The sequence below is a fragment of the Musca domestica genome, unplaced genomic scaffold (genome assembly GCF_030504385.1).
Source record: "Musca domestica strain aabys unplaced genomic scaffold, Musca_domestica.polishedcontigs.V.1.1 118, whole genome shotgun sequence".
NCBI lineage: Eukaryota > Metazoa > Arthropoda > Insecta > Diptera > Muscidae > Musca > Musca domestica.
In genome coordinates, this window is record NW_026712149.1 from 566180 (window position 1) to 592955 (window position 26776).

At 34.4% G+C, this 26776-nt stretch overlaps 2 protein-coding genes across 5 annotated transcripts in view; one reads left to right on the forward strand and one right to left on the reverse strand.

Moving 5' to 3' along the window:
* Window positions 1-22281, reverse strand: part of LOC101900099 (protein ECT2) — a 46735-nt gene extending 24454 nt beyond the window's left edge. Inside the window, exon 1 of one of the 4 annotated variants that reach the window (XR_002194805.2) lies at window positions 21415-22281. Coding sequence is in view for 3 of the 4 variants with exons in the window: in XM_011295254.3 (XP_011293556.1) it covers window positions 21415-21448 (34 nt within the window). In the remaining variant the exon portion in view is untranslated. Of the gene's footprint in view, window positions 1-11592; window positions 11896-21414 lie in introns of those variants that run through there. The other 3 variants (XM_011295254.3, XM_005185951.4, XM_011295255.3) reach the window with 3 other exon arrangements.
* A 2176-nt stretch (window positions 22282-24457) lies between these two features.
* LOC101900796 (uncharacterized protein DDB_G0283357) lies at window positions 24458-26773 on the forward strand. Its single transcript, XM_005185955.4, has one exon. The coding sequence runs from the start codon at window positions 24838-24840 to the stop codon at window positions 26032-26034; it is 1197 nt and encodes a 398-aa protein (XP_005186012.1). The 5' UTR covers window positions 24458-24837; the 3' UTR covers window positions 26035-26773.
* The last annotated feature ends 3 nt before the right edge of the window (window positions 26774-26776 follow it).

Below are 26776 nucleotides of genomic sequence, written 5' to 3' on the forward strand. Positions count from 1 at the left end.
CACCAGCTGCAATTCTTAAAATTGTGTTCTATTGTTGCATGGCGTCTCAGTTGTTAGAGACGCAGAGAACATTTTGTCGTTAAAGCGGTGTCTTTCCAAATAATGTCAACAAGCGATTAAGGCGGCAGCAACCGCAGACAATCCATATGCATTTTCCACACGTGTTAACTCTACGTCTGGCTGCAATTTGTATGCTCTCCATTTTTTTGGATTTCTTTACAGCTGTTGTAACACACATACTTCCTTCGCCAAACCTTATCAGCTGCTTGTTTTCTCTAAGCTAATAGGAAATAGATAATTAGTTTAACATTATCCAAACATGTGTTACCTAATGGATATGTATACAGTATTAACAATATTTACAGATTAAAAAATTACATAAATATAACAAATATAAATAAAATCGGAGGTGAACTAGGTGTAAAACTTAAAAAAGAAACTTGCATACTGTATTTAATTTTTATACCCTCAAATTTTATATTTGATTCGGCCAAAATATGCCTCATCGAAATAATTCTCTTTGGACAAAATCCGTTTCACAACATTTGGTGTCGATCTAGGGTCTACGTCTCTTTGGACAAAATCCGTATCAGGACATTTTGGAGTCGATCTAGGGGTATCTGTCCGTCCGTCTGTCTAGCTGGCTGGTGCGCACGATAACTCTCGAAGGGAGTAGCCGATTTAGTCCAAACTTTGTCCATCGCAATATTATTGTCAAACTTAGATCGAGTTCGGAGATGGGTAACATCGGTCTTCTCCACAAAAGGTCAGAATTTTCGAAGAAAATAATTTACATCGTACATTATGTTAGCACTAGGTCAGGTGCGAAAATGGACAATACCGGCCAACTCCATCAAGTACCTCCCCCACAAAGGGTCAACATTTGGAATAATTATAATTCTTATAAAATGTGCTATAATAGTCCGGTTGTCTTCAAATTTCGCACATCCAAATATTTTTATCAACACAAGGTCTGGTGTGAAGACGGAATACATCAGACCACTCCTTCTGGTACCTTCCCCACAACGGGTCAAATATAAAATGTGAAACAAGTAAAAAAAGCTGTAAGTTCGGCCTGGCCGATCTGTGAATACCCTCCACCATTTGGAACGATTTTGGCAAATTTTCAAAAAAATAAAATCCGTTAAAAAAAAATAGTCGTTATATTAGGGTCTATACGACGGCGTGGACAAATTCAAATGCGAAACTTCAATAAAAAAATTCGTTGAATAATGTAGCTAAAATCATCAAAATTCCGAATATAGGGAGGTACAGACAATTTTCTGTTATAGGCTGTAATATCCATTACAAACTTCTAACACCAAATTTGAAACAATTCCGGTGAATAATGTCGCTAAAATCATTAAAATATATAAAAAAATATATATCGGGAGGTACCGTTATATGGGGGGATATACGAAAACGTGGACCTGCACAGACAATTTTCTCTCTCAGGCTGTAGTATTTATTACGAACTTCAAACACTAAATTTGAAACAATAATTTCGTGAATAATGTCGCAAAGATCATCAAAATACCGAATATCGAGAGGTACCGTTATATGGGAACTATACGAAGACGTGGACCTGCACAGACATTTTTCTGTCATAGGCTGTAGTACCCATTACGAACTTCAAATAACAAATTTGAAAAATTTCCGGTGAATAATGTCGCTTAAATCATTAAAATACCGAAAAAGGTAGGTAGCATCATATGGGGGTTATTCCAAAACGTGGACCTACATCACCCATTTTCAATACTGCAGACATAATACACATTTGAGTAAAATTTTATCAACCTACTTCATTTCGTTCGGAAGCTAGAGTGATTTCCACAGACGCTAAATCGACATAGTATCTTATGCTGATCGAGAAAATACAGGGTGAGATAAAAAAACTGCAACAAAGTCAAACGCCATAATTTTTACTTTTTTAAAATTTTATTGAAGAGAAGAAAAAAGGTCGGAAAGAGCATCAAATTTTAGGCACGAATTGTGGCCTTCAAACGGCCAATGAAATCACACTATCACGCTTGAATTCCACCACGAATAACTTTTTTCTGGAAAATTCTCACCAGAATGCTTTTGTACGCTTGTAAACAATATAATGAATATTAGAATAATTTTAAAAGGCTGTCGGACGAGTGGCTTAGAAATGACAACAGTCTGTAGTTGGTTGCAGTTTTTTCATCTCATCCTGTATACTTTGTAGGGTCTATTATGAATATTTCGATACGTTACAAACGGAGTGACAAAGCTAATATACCCTCCATAGAATGGTGGGGGTGGCGTATAAAAATTAAATCTAAACAGAAATCACCAAATAAATATCGGGAAAAAGAAGAACGGCTAAACTCTTTACCACTTGAATTCCAAAAATTTCTAAACAAATTAAGTAGATTTGATTGCTCATTTCTTCGGCGTTACACTTGATTGACAAGTACTATAATGTTCAATTTATAAGCAAAATAAACAATATTTCTTAGATACACACAAAAGCTTGAAATATAAATAAACATTTTTTTTTGAAAATATTCAAAAGAAAGCAAAAGTAGCATATGAAGAATATTCGCACAGCATACAATGTACCAAACAAGATGGATAGATAGATGGATAAGTATCAATGACGAAAGTAAAAGCTATGAGTGGAGGCGAGAAGCAACAACAAGAACAGCAATTTGCTATTAATCGAAAACAAATGGTGTGTAGTTGATTTAGAATACTTGAGGTAGTGAGTGTTCTCCTTCCGCTGCGCTCTTCCGTGGCGAGCATTTCCACAAACTCTGCATACTTTTCTTCATAGGTTCTTTCGTGTCTTCATACAACGCAAACAATTATTCACAGAAAAACAAAATCGTGAATTATGTCGTGTGCCAGTCAGCTAGCTGGCCGGCCAGCCTGCTGACCAGTGGCAGCTGAGTTGTTTGATTTGTTTTTCTATATTTCCTTAATTTTATTTATTTATTCGTTTTTTATTGAACTAGACAATTTTTAGTGACTAGAATTTATTTCAAAAGAAAAAGAAAATATTGTGTTTGTTTCTTAGTTCTTCCACAGGGAAAAAATGTAAAGGGAATACGTAGTTAGAAAAATCAATTGAATATTTTATCCTATTCAGCGGAAAGAACAAAAGCTACGTGATCCACATTTTTTATTACAGAATTGAAAGAAAATGCGACAACGTATGTAATATAATTTCCATTTACTTTCGAAAACAGCAAGGAGTGTAGATGTATGGTTAGTGTCTCACACGTTTCAATTTACTTTTGGCGGTCCGCATATGGCAAGCAAACGCGACTATTTCAATTAATTAACAAGTAATTCATTTACAACATGAAAAACAATTTAAAATGGGTTAATTGTTTGGCGGGAAAAATTAAAATTTTCTATTGTACGTCACGAGATGTTGTTTTTAGGCATGTATCATTTGATACGGCCAAACGTGCCTCATCGAAATGACGGTTTTAGGCCGTAGGTCTCTTTGGACCAAGTCCATTTCAGGATATTTGGAGTCGATCTAGCGATGTCCGTCCTTTTTCCGTCTGGTTGGCTGGTGAGCACGAAAACTCTCGAAGGGAGTAGCCGATTTGGTCCAAACTTGGTACATAGTAATATTATTATAAAATTTGGATCAAGTTCGAATATGGGCAATATCGGTCCACTCCCCCACCCCTTCAAAAGTTTCAAATTTTTAAAGAAAATAATTAATCTCATAGACAGAGAAAGGTTCATTCAATTTTGTGCAAACTTTGCAAATTGCAATACTTCTGCAAATGCTATGGCAGGTATCAAGTACCTCACCCACAAACATGTGTCAACATTTTGAATAACTCTAACTCTTATAAAATGTGATACAAGAGCCCGATTGTCTTCAAATTATGCACATCCCAATCATTTGACTAACATAAGGTCTGGTGTAAAGATGGAATACATCGGTCCACTCCTTCTGGTACCTCCGCCACAAAAGGTCAAAATTCTGAATATCCATGAAATTAACATCCGATTACATTCAGACTTGGCACATCTCATTATTTTTATCACCACAAGATCTGTTATAAAGATGGTAGAGGTCGGACCATTTTTTCCGGTACCTCCCCCATAAAGGGATAAATATTGTGGAAAACAACACGCTCGAAGAAAGTGAAATAAGCATCCAACTCTCTTCAAATTTCGCACACAACAAACATTTTTGCTAACACAAGGTCTGTCCTGAAGAACCCTACCTCACATTTTAACTTTTTCTAAAAATTATCACATATCTTCTTAATTAAAAGAAGTAGTCGATATAGTTCAAGCCTGGTACGTCGCAATACTTTAATCATATGTACAGGGTGAGATGAAAAAACTGCAACCAACTTCAGACCACTGTCATTTCTAAGCCACTCGTACATAAAGCTGTTAAAATTATTCCAGTGACAGCTCATTATGTTGTTTAAAAGCGTACAAAAGCATTTTGGTAAGAATTTTCTAGAAAAAAATTCAAGCGTGATAATGTGATTTTTTTATATTTGTGAATAAATCTTTTGTGTCTCGTATCATCGCTGTTACCGTGATACTGATAGCGTAGCCCGACGACAAGGAAGTGGACCGAAGAAAACAGCAACATCAGCTGAAATGGTTCGAAAAGTAAAGAAGAGACTTGATCAAAACCCAACTCGCAGTGGCCGAAAAATGACTCGTGTGCTGAACATATCGCAATATTCCATTCGCAAATATTGAAAAATGAGATAGGGGTAAAGCCATTGAAATTCCAAAACGTGCATGAATTTAGAGTTGCTTCGCTTGGCCGAAGTTGGTGAACTGCCGATGAGAAAACATTCGTCGCCCAGCAGTTTGTAAACAAGCAATGTGATCAAGTTTACTTGCCAAAGAGGTCAGCTGAAAATGTGCCCCTTCGGTTGGTCACTAGAACTCAAGCGCCGGCCGGATGATAGTGTGGGCCGCCATAACAGCCGATGGTCGCTCTCCGCTCGTATTAATCGACCATGGCATCAGAATAAATGCTGAATATTATCGCGAAAATATTCTGGAGGGTGTATTAAAGCCTTGGGCATGCAAACATTTTGGCCGCAGACCATGGACATTTCAACAGGACTCAGCACGCGCCACCCAAGAATGGTTACAACATGAGGTTCATCGCTTCATTTCAAGCCACATTTCATGACCACCACAATCCCCGGATACCAATCCGTTGGACTAATGTGTCTGGAGTATTTTGGAAAGCAAGGTTGGCACTAAAAAATAGCAAAGTGTCGATCACCTCAAGCAAGCGCTTCGCCGGGAATGGGCCAAAATACCGCAGAGCAACATTCGGGCAGTGTGTGACGGTATTATTGGTTGTTAGAAGGCCAAATTCGTGCCAATTCGAACAAATCTAAACTTATTCTAAAATTTGATGCTGTTTCTGAAATTTGTGGCTTTCCTTCAATAAAAATAAAAAAAAATAAAAATGATGGCGTTTTTTTTTTTAGTTTTTTTTTTATCTCATCCAGTGATGTAGAGTTTCTTCCTGCAAAAAAGAAATGTTCGATTTAGGTCCACAATTTTGGTATAACCTCGCAATTTTAAATATATTGCTAAATAATAAATCATTACAACTTTTGCTACTTTTGTTAATCAGAACCGCAACCTACGTTAATGAATGCTACATTGTCTGGAATTATAAAATTCAAATACAGTTTGTCAACTAAATTTTTCCATACGACGTTCATTATCTAAATAATTTTCTTGCGTTAAGAAGTAAGCTTATAAATAACAGCAACCCCATTTGGGGTACTGAGTTTTTGTACTATCACCATGATCTACAGCCCTTGATAACACCCCGACAGGTTCAAAAAACTGTAAATTCCCGTATCGTGTTGAATCGCGTTTGTATAATCTAAGTCTTATTTATGTTGGACCTGGATGTTTTAGGTCTACACCTTAAGAAAAAAGTTTTACTTTTTTATTGTTTTAGGAAAGGGATGAACTACATTGAAATAAATTTTAAGGATATGGAATGGACAAAAATATTACTACTAATGATTTTTTTCAACAACAAGGGTGTTGAAATATGGTGAGAATTGCAAAACTTGTAGATTTTTCCTGAATCTGGAATTGTGCAACATTTTTCGCTTGCCAACCGCCAGTTGACAAACTGTATTCCAGTATTTCCAAAGAAACAGTTACGGAATATATTTTTCATTTTTGATGGGTTATTAGTTGATGAAATAAAACAGATGTTGTCCAGCAATTTGTAATAATATCAACAAAATAAAAGTAGTAATATTTTATTTAAAATCAAGCCTAAATATTTACATTTGTTTGTAAGAAATTGAACTATAGACATACATTTCGATGTGCACGAAAAACAGTATTCATTGCTCTTGGCCATGGCAAACATTTATAATTTATAGACATCCATCATTAAGTGATTATCTTTCATAATTTACAAGATAAATAAATGATTTAAATTACATTCATTACGGCTGGAGAGGAAAGAAATTTCACTCACACACACGAACGCAAATCCCAAATAGACACAAGTTTGGGCCACAAAAGAAATGTTTAGTGAACAATTATATTTTCCAATCTGTTTGGCATTTCTTCCGAATACATGCGTCGTCCATAATCCTAAATCACAAGCAACAAACGAATTCTTCCGTTTATTATTTTCAAACATCAACAACAACAAAAAGAGAAACAATTTTTTGATATTTGCATGCACAGCAACGGAAAATATTTGTGAAAAAAAACAACATTTCAACATTCACATGCGTCAATTAGATTTTTCCATTGCCATTATGGCATTATAAAAACAATTTGCCAAGCAAAAAGTATGTGAAGAGATGTTCATAGGCTCGCCAATAGAATATCAGCACATATACTTTTTGGAGAACTGAAGAGAAAAGCATTGGGAAATTTGGAATTGCCAAGTTCACGGAATCAGTTATTCAATATTTTGAAGATTTACGTTATAGCTCGCAAAATGTATAAATCTTTGTTATATTTAAAAAATACAAAAGATGTTACTTTTCTCATTACCAAGTAATAAGTAACAACGGTACAGACTATGCGACTTCTACTACGGTTTTGTAGTTCATATTTGTTCATATTTTGTTTCACTTTCAAACATCTTCAGTTTGGTCTATAATTTAACCATGAATCGCCTTACAAAGGAGGAAATCTTAAATATCATTGAATTTTATTATCAGAATGCGTGCTCAGATAAGAAAGTTCATCGCGCGCTTCCTGTATTCATCGACGTTTTTGCTTAATAAGCGAAATGGTCGATTTTAGACTGAAAATCAGCCAGAAGCTTTGCAAATCCTGAAAAAATAACAGTTTGGTGGGGTTTATGGGCTAGCGGCATCGTAAGACCATACTTCTCCAAAGATGCTGCGAATCGGAACGTAACTGTGAATAGTGAGTCCTATTGTGAACGATACCAAAATTATATAGACCGCACTATCAGTTCAAATACGCACTATCAGTTCATGCACGATTTTCTTGTGTTTTACTTTTTTGAAAATTTTTCCTATTGCCCTTTAAAAATCACCCTGTCTATCGAGGAACATCTAAAGGAAGCCTAAATAGGCAAGACAATGTCACACCATTCAAACCTTTTTCCAAACAATCAATTTTATATTCTACTAGAGATCAACTGACCGATCTGAAACGAAGAGGAAAAAGTGAGTAGCAAATATTGTGCAAAAAAGTGTCAATAAAGGATCAAGCTTTGACATAGGACCAAATATAACCCTATCGCTCAATTTGGGGTTATTCGAAGATTTTAAAGACATTTTCTTTTAATGTCTGCAAGATGGTGAAATATCGGATCGTAACACCCATATAAAGGTACCTCTAGGGTTAACTTATTTCAACGTCCAACCAATGATCCAATGATTGAATATGATTTTGTATACGCTTGAACCAAACTGGGAAATATTACGGAAATACTTTTAAAATCATGGTAATGTTGCAGAATATGTGAGAAAATTGTGTATGCATTAGGAAGTAGATAAGCACCATCAGCTCTGTATGTACACAAAACAAATTGTCTTTAAAAAAAATGAAAAACTTTCCAATAGAACTTAAAAAATTCATCCTATCTATCGAGATTTTGGAAGCCAACATCTAGAGGAAACCTAAATAGGCAAGACAATAATACACTTTTCAAACCTTTTTCCAAACATTCAATTTTATATTCTACTAGACATTGCATACTTGTTTCACCACAATTAACAATGGACCACTTGTATGGAGAGGGCCTTCAAAAAATGTTTCTAGTGTCAATATAGCCTCCAGCTTTGATATAGGACCAAATATAACCCTTTCGTCCGATTTGAGGTTATTCGAAGATTTCAAATACATTTTCTTTTAATGTCGGTAAATTGGTGAAATATCGGATCATAGCGCCTATATAAAGGTACCCCTAGAGTTGACTTATTTCAAGGTCTAACCTCATCGCTTCCCTCCTTTTTATTATGAATTATAAAGGATCCATAATACAACTCTTTTTAACCAGTGCTTATTTGGAGATTGTTAACACTTAGTATATAAAGTATATATATGAACGAATCTGATTGTGTATACGCATGAACAACGCTGGGAAATATTGCGACATTACTTTGAAAATCATGGTAATAATACAGAATGTGTGCGAACATTGGTGTGCGGATTTTGGAAGAAGACCCGTCAGCTCCATATGTAAATGAGTAAAATTGTCGTATTTGGGCACAGAAAACCCGCTCGCATATATTGAAAAGCCAATGGCCGTTACGTTATCGGTAGTTGAACGAATTTTTGTTCACAAAAATTGAAGAGGAGGGTATTGGCAACATTTGGTTTCAACAGGACGGCTCTATGTGCAACGCTGCGGGTTGGACACCGCGGCGCTACGATTTGCCACCATTGGACTATTATTTGTGGAGTGCCGTCAAAGGTTAGTGTTACGCCGACATACCAGAGACAATTTACACTTTAAAGGACAATATTCGTGAAGCCATCGGTAAAATACTGCTGCACACATAACCAAGCGAGGTAGCCATTTGAATGATACATTTTTTCATTATTAACTGGAAGGATTGTTTTTTTAAAGAAAAAACAATTTTGAAAAAATATTAATTAGTTTTAATCAGGACTGCAAACAGGTTCCGATCCGAATTGAACTTAACCACTATTTTTGAAAATATACCGAACCGTGAACCAAAACATTGTCTAAAATAATCTTTTGAACCTAACCAATAACCGTATTTAAATTTAAAACAAGTAAAAAAACATTGAGTTCGGCCGGACGAAATACCCGCCACTAAAGAAAACATTTTTATATAAAAGAACCTGAATTCAAACGTGTTCCACTTTAAACTACAAATACCAGTACGACCGTTGGATAGTTCTGTTAAACTTTTCAAAAAAAAATACATAAAGTGGGTGAGGCCGTTATACCAAAACGGGAAGGACTATAGACGACTATTTTGTACCTCAAGGATTCTCATCTGCAAAATCTTAAATGCCAAATTTAAAACAATTTCGTGGGTAAATCTGACTAGCTTTATGAAAATACCGAATATCGGATGGCATCGTTATATGTGCGCTATATGAAAACGTGGACCTAAAAATGTTTCGCCACCGGAGATAGAACCCATTATGACCTACAAATAGCAATTTTTAGTAATATCCATGCAAAAATGTGACAAAAATTGTCAAAATACCGAATATCACAAGGTGCCGTTTTACAAAACGTGGGCTGTACAAAAACGTGGACCTATACATTCAATGTTTCGCCAATGGAGCTAGAACCCATTAAGACCTACAAATAGTGGTTAAATGTGGCAAAAATCATCGAAATAACGAATGTCGGGAGGTACCGTTATATAAAGGCTATACAAAAACGATTACCTATACCTATACATACAATGTTTCGTCACCGGATCTAGAACCCATTATGACCTACAAATAGCAATTTTTAAACAAATCCATGGAAAATGTGGCAAAAATCATCGAAATCGCGAATATCAAGAGGTACCGTTATGTGGGGCTATACCATTCAATATTTCTCATTTTCAATACCAACCATCCTAGAAAAATTGTTCTGCCAAATTTAGAAGCTATACGTCAAAAAATGTGGGCTGTAATGTGATTTCAACAAACAGACAAACATAATATTTAGGGATGTTACAAACGGTATGACAAATTTAATATACCCTCTTTTTCAAAGTGGAGGGTATAAAAAATGGTTTGGTTTAATAAGTTGTGCCTCCAAAATTAGGAATTTATGTCGAAACATAAACAACGCCTTATCAAATACAAGTTTACTATAAATATGTTGAAAATTGCTTGAAGTGACAAGTAGTTTTGACAAGTAGTTTGTATGCGTAACTGGATATGTATGTATTTACACATAACACTGAACCGAACTGAACCAAAACCATTTCATAGTTCAAAAGGTAGCTTGAACCACTGAACCGAACAAACTCAAATCGACAAATGGTTTGAGGACCTGATTTTTATAGCATTTTCAAAAAAAGTTACTTGGAGGACCCTGTATATCAGGGGTCATGAGGATTAAAATAGAAATTAATATATAACATATTGCCATAGGTAAACAAAAACCTATTTTTAAACATTCCTCGGATAGGATATATAAATTGGTCAAGCCAAATTCTATCTATATATCCCTATTTTCTATCCACTGGTCATGATTAAATATCATCTTTGACCTACACGAATCAGCCATTAGTAATTGGCAGCACTACAATAGCAATACACATGGGAAATATATTGAAAAGGCTTGCAAAACATGTGAGTGCACTTGAAAATTGTCTTGTAAACAAATAGAAAATAAAAAGATTTTGTTTATAAAAAAACAATGAATGGATGGAAATTTTTCATTGAAACTAACTTAAACAGATATTACTTTATGTATTTGCCGCTAATAATTACAAAAAATTCGTTATATTTAAAAGTTGTATTCCTTGGATAGAAAATTACTCAAAATGGCATTAATTAATTTTCTTTTGGTACACCTAAACAGGTTCTAAGTCGCTCGTTGATATATTTTCCAAATTAACGGAAAGAGTAAGTAAGTAAGAATAAGTATCTCGCTCTGACACCCGTCAAATTTCTTACATAGCCAAATAAACGTATAGACGGAGAAATGCTCTCACTAAGTATGTTCGAATTGAGTCAGCCGACAGCCATGCTTATTTTAGATTGCCAAAAAAAAAAAAAAAAAAAAAAAAACTACATCCTTAAATAGCATATTGCTACAAAATCTGAACAGTTTTGCCAAATCCGTCTTCGAACAATTCGAAACTTATTTTAAAATTTTGATTTTGCTTTCATTCAAAAAAATTTAAAAATTTTTCTATCTCACCCTGTAATTAAAGAAAAAATGATTAATTAATAAATAACATATTGCAACAAAATCTTAACAGTTTTGCCAAAATTGTCATCGAATAATAATTTTTTTGCACTGAAATTTCAAAGGATTCTCCTTTCATATGGGATTTAAAAAAAACTTCTGTTTTTTTTTTCAACTCCATTTCAAAATTACAAACAATTTAAAATTATTAAATAACAAGATACACTTAACACTATTTTCAATTTACTAACCGTAACACATTTTTGTTTCAATTAAAAAAACAAGTTCAAATATTTTTTCAAAATATTTCAAATCACAATGTTCTTTTTCCTTCTTTGTATACACAGTTCAATATTCTTTGAATTTATTTGTTTTACAATTTCACAGGCACACAACAGTGATACGAAAATACTTTTAAAGTAAATTTTACAAAATATTTTTCTTCATTTTGCAATGAAAACTTGGACGCAACGATGCATAACCGAATGACCGACCGACCGACTGACAAGGCCAGCAACCGTTTCACTGCAAGGATTTGAAGCGAATAAAAACGTTGGTCATAAACAAATAGCGGCAAACTCAAGACCATTAAAAGGATGTTTTGGTTTTGTAAAAAAATTAAACAGCAGCATAGGTAGACGACGAGGACGTTGATGCATTTATGTTTGATAGGAAATGGAAATGTAGGTAGATTGCAAGTTCGTGGTAATCCTTGGCCCTCGTTACTTAGCAGCAGCAGTAGCAAAACAACAACAAAACACACAACAACAAGCCATGTGTTGAACATATTGCGGATCAAAGGAATGCAGAAATAAACAAGGAAAAGGAACTTCTAAGGATGTGAGAAGCAAACAAGTGCTATGTTGTGTAAGGAAACAGCAAGCAAAAATAATGAGAGACTGTGAGAGACCGAGAGAGAGAGAGTCACCATGAGAGAATCAATAAAGCAAAAACAATACACAGCAGGTGTTTCTTACGCTGATTTAGAAATGAAACGTGAAATGAACTACAGGTACCTGGCCGGCACCTGCAGTTTTAGTATAACTCCATGGGATTTGCAAACACCAAATCCGCCAAAGACAGTTTAGAGGGCAATTTGGCAATGTCATTTGCCGTTAAGCTTTTTTATTTTGCTTGTGATACGACATGACACCTAAAATTTTTCCCTTTGACATTGTGGGCAATCGCATTGTAGCAAGATGGCTAATTGCTAAATGACCTTCAGATTTTGTTCAAATACCAATAATTCTTCTTAGAATTCCAAGAGTGGCATTCTTTTCTAGCGATCAGTTTACGATGACAGCAATTGTTTGGCGAATGATTAAAAATTCGCCAATGCATATCATTAGCCATAAATTTCACGTTTATGCATCACTGGAGCGATGTTGAAATTTCAGTCAAGTGTTGGGCAGAAATATTTTTGTTTATGTGTTGTGGCATGAATGTGGGTTTTATAGGTCATGTGGAAATATATGAAGGCATTAATATTCCAATCAAGTCAGTTGGGATACCTCTTTTCCAAATACAGACTGAATATTACAAAAAAAAATAAATAAATTGATATACATAGAACTTTCGGAAATCCTAAAGAATTACCCTTTTTGGATGTTTAAACATGAACGCTAAATGGTTGAAAAGAATATGTGCGGAATAGTTCGTGATAAGGAAAGTACATGGATATGGATGCACTTATAAAATAAACATGGGATTCAATAAAACTTAGTCAAGACTTAGGTATATAATTTAAACCTGAATCGTCTTACAATCAAACGACGCTTGCAAATCATTGCATTTTATAATTAACAAGTAAAAAAGCTGTAAGTTCGGCCGGGCCGAACTTTTAATACCCTCCACCATTTGGTACAAATTTGGCAATTTCCAAAAAAAAAACCGATAAAAATTCTGTTAAAATCTTAAAAATACCGAATGCTTATACGACGACGTGGGCCTGCATAGGCAACTTTTGTCATAAATTATTACAATATTTAAATGCGAAACTTGAAGAAAAATCTGTTTATAATGTAGCTAAAATCGTCAAAATACCGAATATGGGGGGTACCGTTATATGGGGGCTATATGAAGACGTGGACCTGCACAGACAATTTTCTGGCATGGGCTGAAGTATCCATTACGAACTTCACATGCGAAATTTGAAACAAACCCTGTAAATAATGTCGCTAAAATCATTAAAATACCGAATATCGGGGGTACCGTTATATGGGGGCTATATGAAGACGTGGACCTACATGTCTCATTTTTTTACTTTGGATGAAGTATCCATTACAAACTTCAATTACCAAATTTGAAACGATTCCGGTAAACAATGTCGCTAAAATCATCAAAATACCGAATATCGGGGGGTACCGTTATATGGGGGCTATATGAAGACGTGGACCTGCACAGATAATTTTCTGTCTTAGGCTGTAGTATCCATTACGAACTTCAAATACCAAAATTGAAATAATTCCGGTGAATAATGTCGCTAAAATCATCAAGATACCGAATATCGGGAGGTACCGTTATATGGGGGCTATATAATAACTTGGACCTACATGGCCCATTTACGAACTTAACCTGCCTACTGTGAAAATATACATGTGTGCAAAATTTTAGCCTTCTATCTCAATTTGTTCGAAAGATAGCGTGATTACAACAGACAGACAGACACACAGACAGACAGACGGACATGGCTAAATCGTCTTAGAATTTTACGCTGATCAAGAATATATATACTTTGTTGGGTCTGACATGAATATTTCGAGGAGTTACAAACGGAATGACAAAATTAATATACCCTCCATAGTATGGTGGAGGGTATAAAAATGGCACTAAGCAACGACCCACGAATACCAATTTTTAGACAAATCCGTGGAAAAATATGGCGAAAATCATCAAAATACCGAATATCGGGAGGTACCGTTATATGATGGCTGTGCGAAAACGTAGACCTATACACACTATGTTCCGTCACAAGAGCTAGAACCCATTTCGAACTACTAATACTAATTTTTAGACAAATCCGTGGAAATGTGGCAAACATCATCGCAATACCGAATATCGGGAGGTACTGTTATATGGGGGCTATACAAAAACGTTGACCTATACATACATACAATGTTTTGTCAACGGAACTAAAAACCATTATGAAACACAAATACCAATTTTTAGACAAATCGGTGGGAAAATGTTGCAAACATCATCAAAATACCGAATATCGGAAGGTGAAGGTGACTTTTTCTGAATGCATTGGTATCTTTTGCAATGCTTCTGTTCTTCTGATCTTTACTCAACAATCGAAAAATCTTTTTTTATGTACCCATTGAACCAAAAATGAAGAAATTGAATTGAATGAAATTTCATAACGGAGCACAAATTTTAATAAAAAAATAACTAATTCTCAATGTTTGTAAGACGATTTATGGTTGAATTTTGACCAAACTAAAGATGTTTGACAGTGAAGCAAAACACAAAACGTTAGTGAGCTGTAGAAAATTGTGTTGCCGAAAAGATTGTTCGTCAAATTTGATATATTTGCTTCTAGTCCGAATTCGATCCCTGTGATATAATCTATCAAATTTGGGCCGTTTCCTTCGAAATAGACAATAAAAGACATATATGGGAGCTACATTCAAATCGGAATTATCACGAATTTTAATAGGATCCGTTAGGGACTAACAAATAATTTAAGAAAAATTGAACACTTAACGCGACCTGTACATTTATTTTACAAAAATACATGGAATTAATTCAAAATGTGATTATATGAAGGTCATCAAAGGATATCTAGTATCCTTCTGTATGCTACAAGCAAATGCGAAAATATATAATATCCTGTACCACAGGCTGTCTACATTCGGTACATTGGCCAAAAGAGGATAATTCCAAATTTGCTAAAGTAATACAAACAAAGAAAATGACTAAGAAAACTTTTTTCGGTTTAGTTCTAGATATCATAATTTCGGAAATAATTCGTTGCAACATATTCCCGCATCTTTATTCTATTCTAAAATTGAAACAACGCAAGTAACATTTGCTGCAACAACAAAGGGCATGCATTAAATGTCATGTCACCGAAACGGAAATTGTATTATGTTAAGTGCATGGACGAACGCAATCCATTGACAGTCATAAAAAAGGAAAACACAACAACAATGATCATGTACTTGACACTCACGCACTTCTGCGTCGGGGGTGAAACGAAAATGCTATTAAAAATCGACAAGAAAAACATATACGTACGTATAGGAGGTGAATATTTTTAAATGAAAAAGGAAAACATGATCATCGTCACCATCAACGTCGTTTGACAATGTCAAAAGAGTTGTTGCACGCCAAAGAAAAAACAAAAACAAAAAAAAAAACATGGCACAGGCCACAAAAATACGAAACTTTGCTAAAAATAGGGAACAGCAACAAAAAAGCAAAACACATTTCTTTTTTTCTGTAATACACTAACCGAATAGGTATTCCTTCTAATTATAAACTCAACAAAGTGGCAATGATCAAACATAAACCGTATGGGACAAAATGCTTTGTGAGCATCACCACTACACGGATGACTTTTAGTTTCTTGTTTAAAATTTCATAGGAAATCATATTTAGGATGCCTTGTTAAAACCCATCATAAAATTAGGAAATCCCCGTTTTGGTTTATTATTGCAATGTAAGGAGAGAGAGAGTTCAATTGTATAAACATGGCGAAAGGGAGAGTGAGAATGAGAAAGAAAGTATTTACAACTTTAGCCACATCCGAAGTCTGCACACACCATAACATAACCTTTCAGAATAGAAAAGCATGACATTTGCCGTTCTTAATTTACTTCACCGTAGTACAATACACGGTGAGATTAAAAAAAACTGCAACAAAGTCAAACGCCATAATTTTACAATTTTTTTTTAATGTAAATGTCAGAAATAGCATCAAATTTTAGAATAAGTTTAGATTTGTCGTCTTTGGCACGAATTATGGCCTTCAAACGGCCAATGAAACCATCACACGCTGCCCGAATGTTGCTCTGCGGTATTTTGGCCCATTCCCCGCAAAACGTTTGCTTGAGGTGATCGACACTTTGGTATTTTTTAGTGCCAACCTTGCGTTCCAAAATACTCCAGACACAATAGTCCAACGGATTGGTATCCAGAGATTTTGGTGGCCATAGTGCGCTGGAAATGATGCGAGGAACCTCAATGGTGCTGAGTCCTGTTGAAATGTCCAAGGTCTGCGGCCAATATGTTTGCATGCCCAATGCTTTAATACCCCTCCAGAATATTTTCGCGATAATATTCGGCATTTATTCTGATCTCACCGTCGAACGAGAGCGACCATCGGCCGGCGCTTGAGTTCCGGTGGCCAACCGAAGGTGCACATTTTCAGCTGACATCTTTGGCAAGTAAACACTGCGACGCGGGTTTCGATCAAGTCGCTTCTTTACTTTTCGAAGCATTTCTGCTGATGTTGGTGTATTCTTCCGTCCACTTCCTTGACGTCGGGCTACGCTACAATATCACGATAACGGGCGATGGTACGAGGCACAAAAGATTTATTCACATTTGAATGCTGGAGTGCTCTAACGATAGCCACTTGTGGTTTTCCAGCCAAATATAAAGAAATCTCACTATCATGCTTGAAATCCATCACGAATAACTTTTTTTCTGGCAATTCTCCCCAAAATGCTTTTGTGCGCTTGTAAACAATATAATGAGCTGTCACTGGAATAATTTTAACAGCTGTCGGACGAGTGGCTTAGATATGACTGCATTCTGAAGTTGGTTGCAGTTTTTTCATCTCACCCTGTATGTTGCTACCTCTAGTTTACTAATTGCAAGAGAAATGAAACTCAACTTCAAAAGATTGCTGTTTCTGGCAGGCTTGGCATTGATATGAATATGATATGATAATGTGATAATAAATCCGAAGGACAAACCCTTCGTGTATTCGGACTAAATTTGACATGTTCCTGTTTTTCTCATAGTAAACTGAGCTATTTGTTTGTTTACGCGTTAAGTATGACAATAATTTTAAATTTTCGTATAAATTTTTAAATTTAAATTTCCGTATATCAAATATAATTTTATGTAATAAAAAGGGATAGCGTAGCGAACCGAGTTCAGCTAGTATTCTTTACAAATGCATCTTAAAAAGATATTCTCAAAAACAACAACGTTTGTAATAAACTTAAAAAAAAATTAAAGAATTGACTTTTTTAATAAACATAAAAAAATATTACTTAAAAATCAACAAAATTAGCATCTTGTAAAGTTACAAAGGGCTAGTTTCGTATTTTTATTTTTTTCGTATTTTATTTTTCCATTCTTATTTTCTATACGTTTACTATTTACCCACAGTGTAGATAAACAGGAAACCTGTAATGAACTGGTTCGTGTGTATTTGTAATGATCCTCAATGTATTCGAATGATGGTGGTAGTATGTATTCAGGAATAAAGTAAGTTGAATAAAAAACAAGTCAAAAACGCTCTTTCAATGATGTTGTCCGTCGACATTGTCGACTAATGCAGACTCACCCCAATGTCTGCTATCGAATAAGGATTTATGTACCTACAAAACTACATCCGTGCGTGCATCTACGCTATGACAATTAAACTAGATATGAAAGGGAGGTAATAACAAAATTCACGTTAGAGCAGTTTTAATTCCACACCTCACCACACACACATTTTCTACCTATTGTAGTAAAAATACATCAGACACACACACACATAAAATACAACCACAAATAAAACGGAAAATGATCAATTTATGGAAAACTATTGGAGTAACGAAAAAAAAAGCAAAAAGGACAAAAAAACTGTGCATTAAACTGGGTTAAACCCAAACAAACAAATTTCCATAGACAGATTTTTATAGAAGGCTGAATAGGTAAGTAAAAGGATTTTACACGGAAGATTTCAAGGGCATTTTTGTAACTTAATAAGTACTTGTAAAAATAGGAATTCCTATTATTAGTTAGCCTCCAATGACACTGAACTTTATAAAGCTGGGATAAACCCGTTCATAGCAAATTTCTATAGAAATACTTTTAATAGAAAGTGGAAAAATGGGCTTTGTTAATGAAGATAACCTTGGTAAGGTAAATCCACACGGAAATTCTAAAGCACACTTTATGCAAAATTTCTTAGTTTTTAATTCTAGCCTTGACTTTCTCTTATTATCTTTCTAGCAAAGCTTTGTAACGACAGAATGGGTTATTTTTTACTAACAACCTTTTGGAGCAAGTTGAATTTCTGAGCTCGTCTGGGATTATTCTAAAACTCGTACTTATAGTTAGTAGCCCTTGTCCTGATTGAAACGTGTTGGATTTTGTTCGTTAGAGTTTCTTACTTGCTTAATGTATGAACCTTCAAATTTAATAAAAATAAAATGGACTATATGTGGGTATAACTCGCCTTTTTTGACTCGATATTGGTTGCGTCGAAAAATGCATTACTCGTAAGTAAGAATGTAGGCATTTCAGAGTTTTACCCTGGACCAAGTTCAAAGTTACCTGAAACTAAATTATTTTATTTTAAATAAAATTCCGTTTGAGATTACAAGTCAAATTTCCCTTATATCTCGAAGATACTATCTCGGTCCTTAATTTAATTTAATAACAGAAATTTCTTTAAACCTGGTACTGAAAAGTTAGGTTCTTGGTAGGCATATCTTTCACGGATAGTTGTAAGTCCAAGACTAACTTCACTGGACATGGCACCATTTTAAGAAAAACTTGAGTGTTAGCTATAATTTCGCACCTATTTTTTATTTTTATACGTTTTCAAACAATCCATATATGACGACTAGCTGAACCCGGTGCGCTTCGCTACCCCTTTTGATTTTATATGCATTCAATTATATATGTTGGCTTAAAAAAAAAAAATAAAACAAATTCAAAAATAAAAAAAAAAATATTGTAATACTTTAATGGGTAAATAAACAAATAGCTCGGTCTGCCAACGCGTGAACATGCCAGGAACAGCTGACCATGAGAAAAGCATGAACATGCTAAATTTAGTCCGAATACACGAAGGGTTTGTTCTTCAATTTTTTTGATTTCATAGCAAATCCCAAGCGTGCAGGATACTGCAATCTTTTGAAGTTGAGTGGCATTTCTGTTGCAATTAGAGAATTCGAGGTAGCAACATACTTCCCCGTAATAATCGTATCCTAAATTAAATTATTGTGTAGTATTTTACTGTTAGCCTATTACCAGTGCAAAGGCTTTGTGGATCAATGCTTCTTAATAAAATCATAACCCAATCTGAATCGATTTCAATATAATTTGACAAAATTTACTTTTAAACCAAATTCCGTCACACCTTCCATATTTCATTGAAATTGCTGCGACAAATACGTAAAATCAGCCGAAAAAATATATATGGGAGCTATATCCAAATCTTAACCGATTCCCAATTAATTTGTCAAACCAAACCAAATTCCGCTACATATTCTAAATTTCTTTGGAATCGGTTATATACATCGTGTTTGGTGCATAACATACATGAAATCGGCCGAAATATATTTATTGGAGCTATACCGAAACCTCAACCGAATTCAATATAATTTGGTAAATTTTTTTGGTACCAGATTTCGTCTCTCTTTCCGATTTTCTTTTTGGGTACATCAATATCGTGTTCGAACATATATAATATACATACATTCTTTCAGGCGATGTTGTAGTATACTTGGAAATTTTTAGAAAAATCTGTTAAGCGGGTTTCGAGTTCATAAATTACAAACAAACATACAACCATATTCCTCTTTTATAGATATAGAAATCAACCGACGGGTAGTATGACCACTTCTTCGTTCACATCTTTTGAACACAGTCTTTTAACCCGTATTTGTAGTAGATGTAGTTCCAGTATATAATTTCCGCCGTTTTGGTGCTGCAACTTCGCTCATCTGTACAATTTAGTGCTTCATCAATTTGGCAGAGAGTATGAGAAACTGGTACCAAACATCATTGTTTTGGAGTGCATATTGCGAATACGAAGGACTTAAACACCAAATCGGATGAAACATATGTATGGGAGCTAGGTATATGTGACCCGATTTTTACCAAATTTGAAGTTCTTGCCGTGCCGAAATATATCCTGTTTGGACGAATATTATAGATATGGCGTACAATAAAATTGAAATCGAACGAAGATATATGTGGGAGCTATGTCTAGATTGGAAACGATTCTCACCAATTTCGATAATGTAAACAACACCTATTTTTTTTAAATCGTCTAAAAATATAAAAAAATATATATAAATACATTTTTAATATAAATATGCTGAAAATTGCGTCGCAACCGCTAATTTATTGAATTTTAACAAAAATTTTGTGTGCGAAACTATACATATCGCTGAACCGAACCAAAATCACGGTTCGACCCGTCTGAAAATCTATTTCAAAACCGAGCCTTGGTTCATGTGAACCACAGAACCGAACCAACCCAAATCGACCAGTGCAATTACCCCAATCGTTTCGACGGTTCCATATGGTACCTCTTTCAGTTATATGTATTTTCCGTAAAATCAAACTTAGAGGGCTAATTAATTCAATCGATGCGACGATTACATAAGTTATCTCTTTCAGTCATATTTATTTTCAGTATAGGAATTAGCAGATCAAAATTTGGGGGCGTGAAACGTTGAATTAGAAATTTAAAGCAAAAGTTTTTGCGTATCCTAAAATTAAAATGAAATGTGGATGCTGTGATTATGTTCCAACTATGTTTGCTACGAGCGGTCCTTCCCTAATTTAAAAAAAGTGAATTTCCTAAGGAAAAAATCTGCAATTATTATCTCAATTACTTAATTTTCTTGTCTATAATAAGTAACACGCCATAAATCCTTTACGTCTGTCAACAATATCGCGCAGCTTTTAATTTTCCATTAGAATTCTAAATACTAGGCATTTCCTAATTACAGCTTCGCCTGTGTGCACTTTAATACCTTTAGCTGTAGATTACACGGTGATATACCTTTGCCAACAACAACAGGATGTACATGTGTAGGTATACAACCAAAAGAACAATGTAGATTAATGTCATTGATAAAGCCTACAGCATACGCCACATTACTTACCATACTTGGACGAGTGCTCGTCTATAGTTTCCATCCTGAATATGGATAATTAACGGCAAGACCCGCTAATAGTTCACAGCAATTTAATCACAAATCTTCAATACAGTTTCCGGCAGGGAATATGCAATATGTACATGAATGAATGCTCACAGAGCTTAAACAGACTTGTAAACATTAAAATTAAATTTGGGATGGCTTTCTGTATTAGCAAATGGTATTGCTAAGTAAGTATTGTTATTCACAACAAAATGCACCATAAACAGGCTTTTGTTATTTCAATGTGTATGCGTAATCCTTTGTAGAAATTGCCAAGAGGCAGCTCAAAATTGTGAACAAGTGTGGCCTTTCTTTTGCCACACCTCAGCGCACAGAAATATTATTAAAAAATCGCTATACAAGATCTATAGGAATGTGTATCCTTGGCGAATATAGATAAATGTTTTCGGGTATAAAACTTTGGCTATCACTCAGGTACGCTGGCAAGCAATCTTTATTCGTGGGATCTTTTTTGTTCTTTCAACGCATTCTTTTTTCATTTTAATGGCATTCTCATTCCGCACACAGGCCACTCAAGGACAACAACGACGCCGCGGAATCACAATGTTTTCAATAATCTTTTTTCCACTAATGCATTTGTCAACAATTTGTTTTCCATTGCACAATTTTTATTAGCATTTTGTTTGATTTTTTTCTAATTCAATTTGACAACTTCAATTGAGATTTATTATCTTTTTCCTTTTAGCGTTTAAACTTCTATTTTTTGTTTGTTCTCTGTACGCGCGACAAGAGCACAGCACGACGGCGGCAAAACGTAAACTTATTGTGGCGCGGCCAAATACAAATTGAATTCAACGATCGTTTGCTATGTTTTGTTGTTGTTCTCTTTGTTATCAACGTCAATTGTGGTGCGATGTTTATACACTTCAGGTCCAGATGACAATTTTGAGCAACCCTGTACATTGTCAATTGATAGCAACACTGCAGAACAATGTTGTCAACTAATTAAAAGTTATCTCATGTATTTGACGTCTTTGTGTGTAGAGAACAGAGACGCGTCGACACAGCTGCTGGGACAATGAACTGTCAAACCAATTTTGGAATTGAAAATGTTGAATGAAAAATTATTTAAATTTGTAAAAATTGTTGAAAAACGCGAATTATAATAGCCTCCGAATGACGTAGTATAAGAAACATATAAAAATATACTTATATTTGAAAAAGCATTTGATGCATCTACCTGTATTCTTCTGCCATGGTATATAGGGTCTGTTTTATTAAGTTGAAAGAAAATGAATGTTATGTAAAAACATCAAATTACTAAACATTAACGCTTCCGGTTTGACAACAGGTTTCCAGTTAATAAAATAGTCATGGTACAATAATTTCCAAGTTAGGACAGAGCATGGCTTAATAAGAAAGGTTGCTCAACTTCAAGGAAAGTGGGAAAATGCAACTCTGTACTTGAGTCTTATTATGTCAAATAGACTTTTGAATAGCAACAGTTGGCTTTGTTTATTTTGATTTTTCATATTCAAATTCATATATTGGAAAAACGTGCGAAATAAGAATGGAATTTCCACAGGATTAAATCTAAAATAATAGGACAATACATTTTTATTACAAAATTGTACAATTTGTTTACCATTTCGTAGAAAATGTGCATTTATTTTGCAACCATATTTGAAATAATTTCAAATTATTTTATTTTTTATTCAAAACAATACACACCATGGTACAAAAAAAGGTAAGGTAGAGCTACCAGCTGATTACAATTTTTTCTAAGTGTGCCCGATTTCTGCCAATTTTTTGTATGTATTTTTTTTGAAAAATGAAAACAGAATATTTTCAAAAACAATGATTGGAAGACAGGTACATGACGGCTCGCGCATTAAAACTATTAATCAGTTTAGCAATTGAAATTGAAATCCAGGCATTTCATTAATTTTTGGCGGTATTTAACTTATTTTAAAAATGAGGGAAAATATGAAAAAAAGAAAATAATGTTTTTGACAGGAAGCGGACATAGCCTCAGTGCTGTATTTCTGTAGTTTTACGAAGCTGTTCTATCTCCTTATTGTACCATGACACACACATACACAAAATGTGTATGTTTTAACAGAATAAGGAACAAAAAAAACTTTTATTCTCCATATTTTCTTCTGCATAGAAGAAATTTGGTGGAAATAAAGTTAAAAACAAGAAAGAAGAAGACCAATCTAACTTTTTCAATGTACTGGTTTACAATTGTCATAGTTGTAAAGAATTATTTTATAATTCCATGCAACTATTCGATTATACTCAGTGTACTGTTTTGATCTTCTTTGATCGAATACATACATTGCATAACAAAAACATACAATTACAGTTGTACTTATATTTAATGGTGGATCAATCGGCTCATGGGCGATGAAGAACGCAGCAAACTGTGCGTCATCTTGTGAACTGCAGGACAGATGAACATCGACATTTTAAACGCATATCGCAGTCCATGCTGTAAGGTACTTTAATTAATTTTAGAGTGCTGCTTGGACTACATATGGTTGAGGGTTGTAAGACTATATATATATATATATATATATATATATATATATATATATATAGAATTGTCTCTTTTGAATTGAAAACAAATTTTCATATACCGAAAAGAAAAGATTTTTTTCATTTGAAAATGATGATGTTTCTATTTAATGTATAACTGAGTAGTATCTGTTTTATACAACCTCAACTTATATGGGACTACCCCCCGAATTTAAGCATATTAATTTTCAAATGTACATTTTTTTATTCTAATATGATGTTTAGTTTGGCGAGTATAAAGACACAACTGACAAAATTGTTCTTTATAGATTTTATGTATTTATTTATTGGTTAAAAAAACATTGAAACAATATATATATACCTATTTTCTTGTTGTTTAATGTAGAAATAATTTGAAAAAATAACTAAGCTCATTTGATTGAAAGAGTTTTTTTTAATTAAATCAAAATTATTTTCATGCTTAATACTGCAGAAATTCACAAATACATTTGCAAATACTCTCTTGCATGTTCACAGCGCATAGTCTGTATACGAATTAATTTCCTCAATAGTTTCAAATTCCAAAAATGACCGTTAATAACAGTTTAATGCAATACCGCGCTGCCAACTTGCAACATTAGTAACCCTAATTGTAATTGGCAACACAACTCATTGTGTCAATGCTGCAATCTGTCAATACATACAATCCATTTGACAGTGTCAATACAGCAACATATCATTACGTCCATTACGTTGTCAGAGGAAAACATTGAAGAAAATCATCACAATTGAACCATCCCACTCCGAAAACAATAGCGCTCAAGTGTTTTTATAAATCGTTAAAGGCACTTTTAACGGTCAAATTTGAAAAAAAAAGTTGCTCACAAGCATACGCAGCGCATTAGTATGTTGGATCCCAGTCAACAGCAGCAGCAATCGATCAATATAAAGTCTTCGTTTAGTGTGACAGAAGAAAATCGTCATTACCTGAAACTTTTCATACAAACCTACCACAACCTTCCCATCCTGTGGGATACAACATTGCGTGATTACACAAATAGAGATAAACGTGCCGAGGCATATCAACAGTTGGTTCCCATTTATAAATATTTAAAGCGGGATGCCAACTTGCAGGATGTAAAGAAGAAAATCAATACTCTGAGGACCAATTACCGCAAGGAACTGAAAATTGTTGAAAGCTCTCGAAGACAAGGAACAAGTTATCAGCCACGTTGTTGGACTTTTTACGAATTGGATTTCCTCAGAAATGCGGAAAAATTTCTTGCCATTGACCCTAACTACATAAAAAGTGAAACGCCAAGCAGCAACACAACAAATTCCACACCTCCATTCGGTCTATTTAATGAGACTACACCTCAGGGAAGCTTTTTGGAAATGTCTCCTTATGGCTTCCGTATGAATAATGGTAGCTCACCGCCTCCAAGTATAACGCAATTGTTTCAAAAGAATTTTGGCCAAAATAGCAATCCTTCCACACAGCAACAACAAAAGTCACAGGCAATGCAACACAATATAGGAAATTCCTTAAATAATATGTCCGGGGCCATAAGTAATGGTGGCAATGATATAAACACATATAACCAGCAAATTCCTTCACAAGCAGAAGCATCCACGCCAAGTAGTGATGGAAATAAACGTTTGAAAATATCAAACAATTTGAATAAAAATTCTTACAGTTGTCTCTCTTCCAATTATCCCGAAGAAGAGTCCATCACCCGAACATGGGCACATAAACTTAAGCGTTTACCTCGAGACCAACGGCTCTTTGCTGAAAAGTTTATTAACGATATACTCTTTGAAGCTGAATCTGGTACTCTGCATCGGGGCTCAATGCAATTAAATGCTTTCGAACCCTATGTACGTTTTGAAGAGCCACAGGTCGATGATAACACAAACAGCACTAGTCACGACAAATCGCAGAGTCCAAATATAATGTCGAGCAATTCACCTAATACCGGCAGCATGCCATCGTCTAGTAATGCGCATAAACAGGCGTCAGAGAACAATTGCGTTGCACCTAGTATAGACAGTGAAAGTGATTGTCCTAAACAACAGGCTGTGGGTTTCAATAGCTACAATTAAAGTGGAAGTTATAAGCAATATTCTTTGTTGAACGGCTTAAAATAGAATTGAAAAATAATTAATTTAGATATCTATTTACTGCCGAGGGGTTTGGCCGAAAGTCGTTTTATGGGTCGACTATGAATTGTAACTTTGTTGAGTTATCAGCAGCCAATTTTTTTTTAATTTTATGATTTTGTCTTCTGGGAACATCATCACAGTTAATATGCAATCCATTAGACCTATATTTTTTATCGTATATGGTATCCAAGATTCATTAAAATTTTTATCGACTTGATATAGGTATGAGTGTAATGACCGAAAGGTCTTCGGGTGGAGTAACTAAAATTTCTTGTAATCAAACGTACACAAAAATGTATGTATATGTATTCATTATACAAAATGTATATATTTGTATCCAACCATTTTAATTGAAAGTATTACTAAGTAAATATATACACAATTTCAAGCTTGGGGGTATTAATTTGTTTTAAACAAATTCTAACATCCCTGTTGCAACATTACATGTTTCATCATGACTGATGAAAAAAATCGTATTTATATTTTCCAAATCTTTCTCAACATACGAAAAATGTACAAAGATATAACCTCATTGGGGGATAATTGTAATTTGTACAAATCTTAATCCCTATGCTGCACGCCAATATTGTGAACAATTAATGCACAAAAATAAGAAAATCGTATCTATGTTTCGGTATGATAAATATTTGCACAGTAAAAATTTCATAATCATATTAAAAAA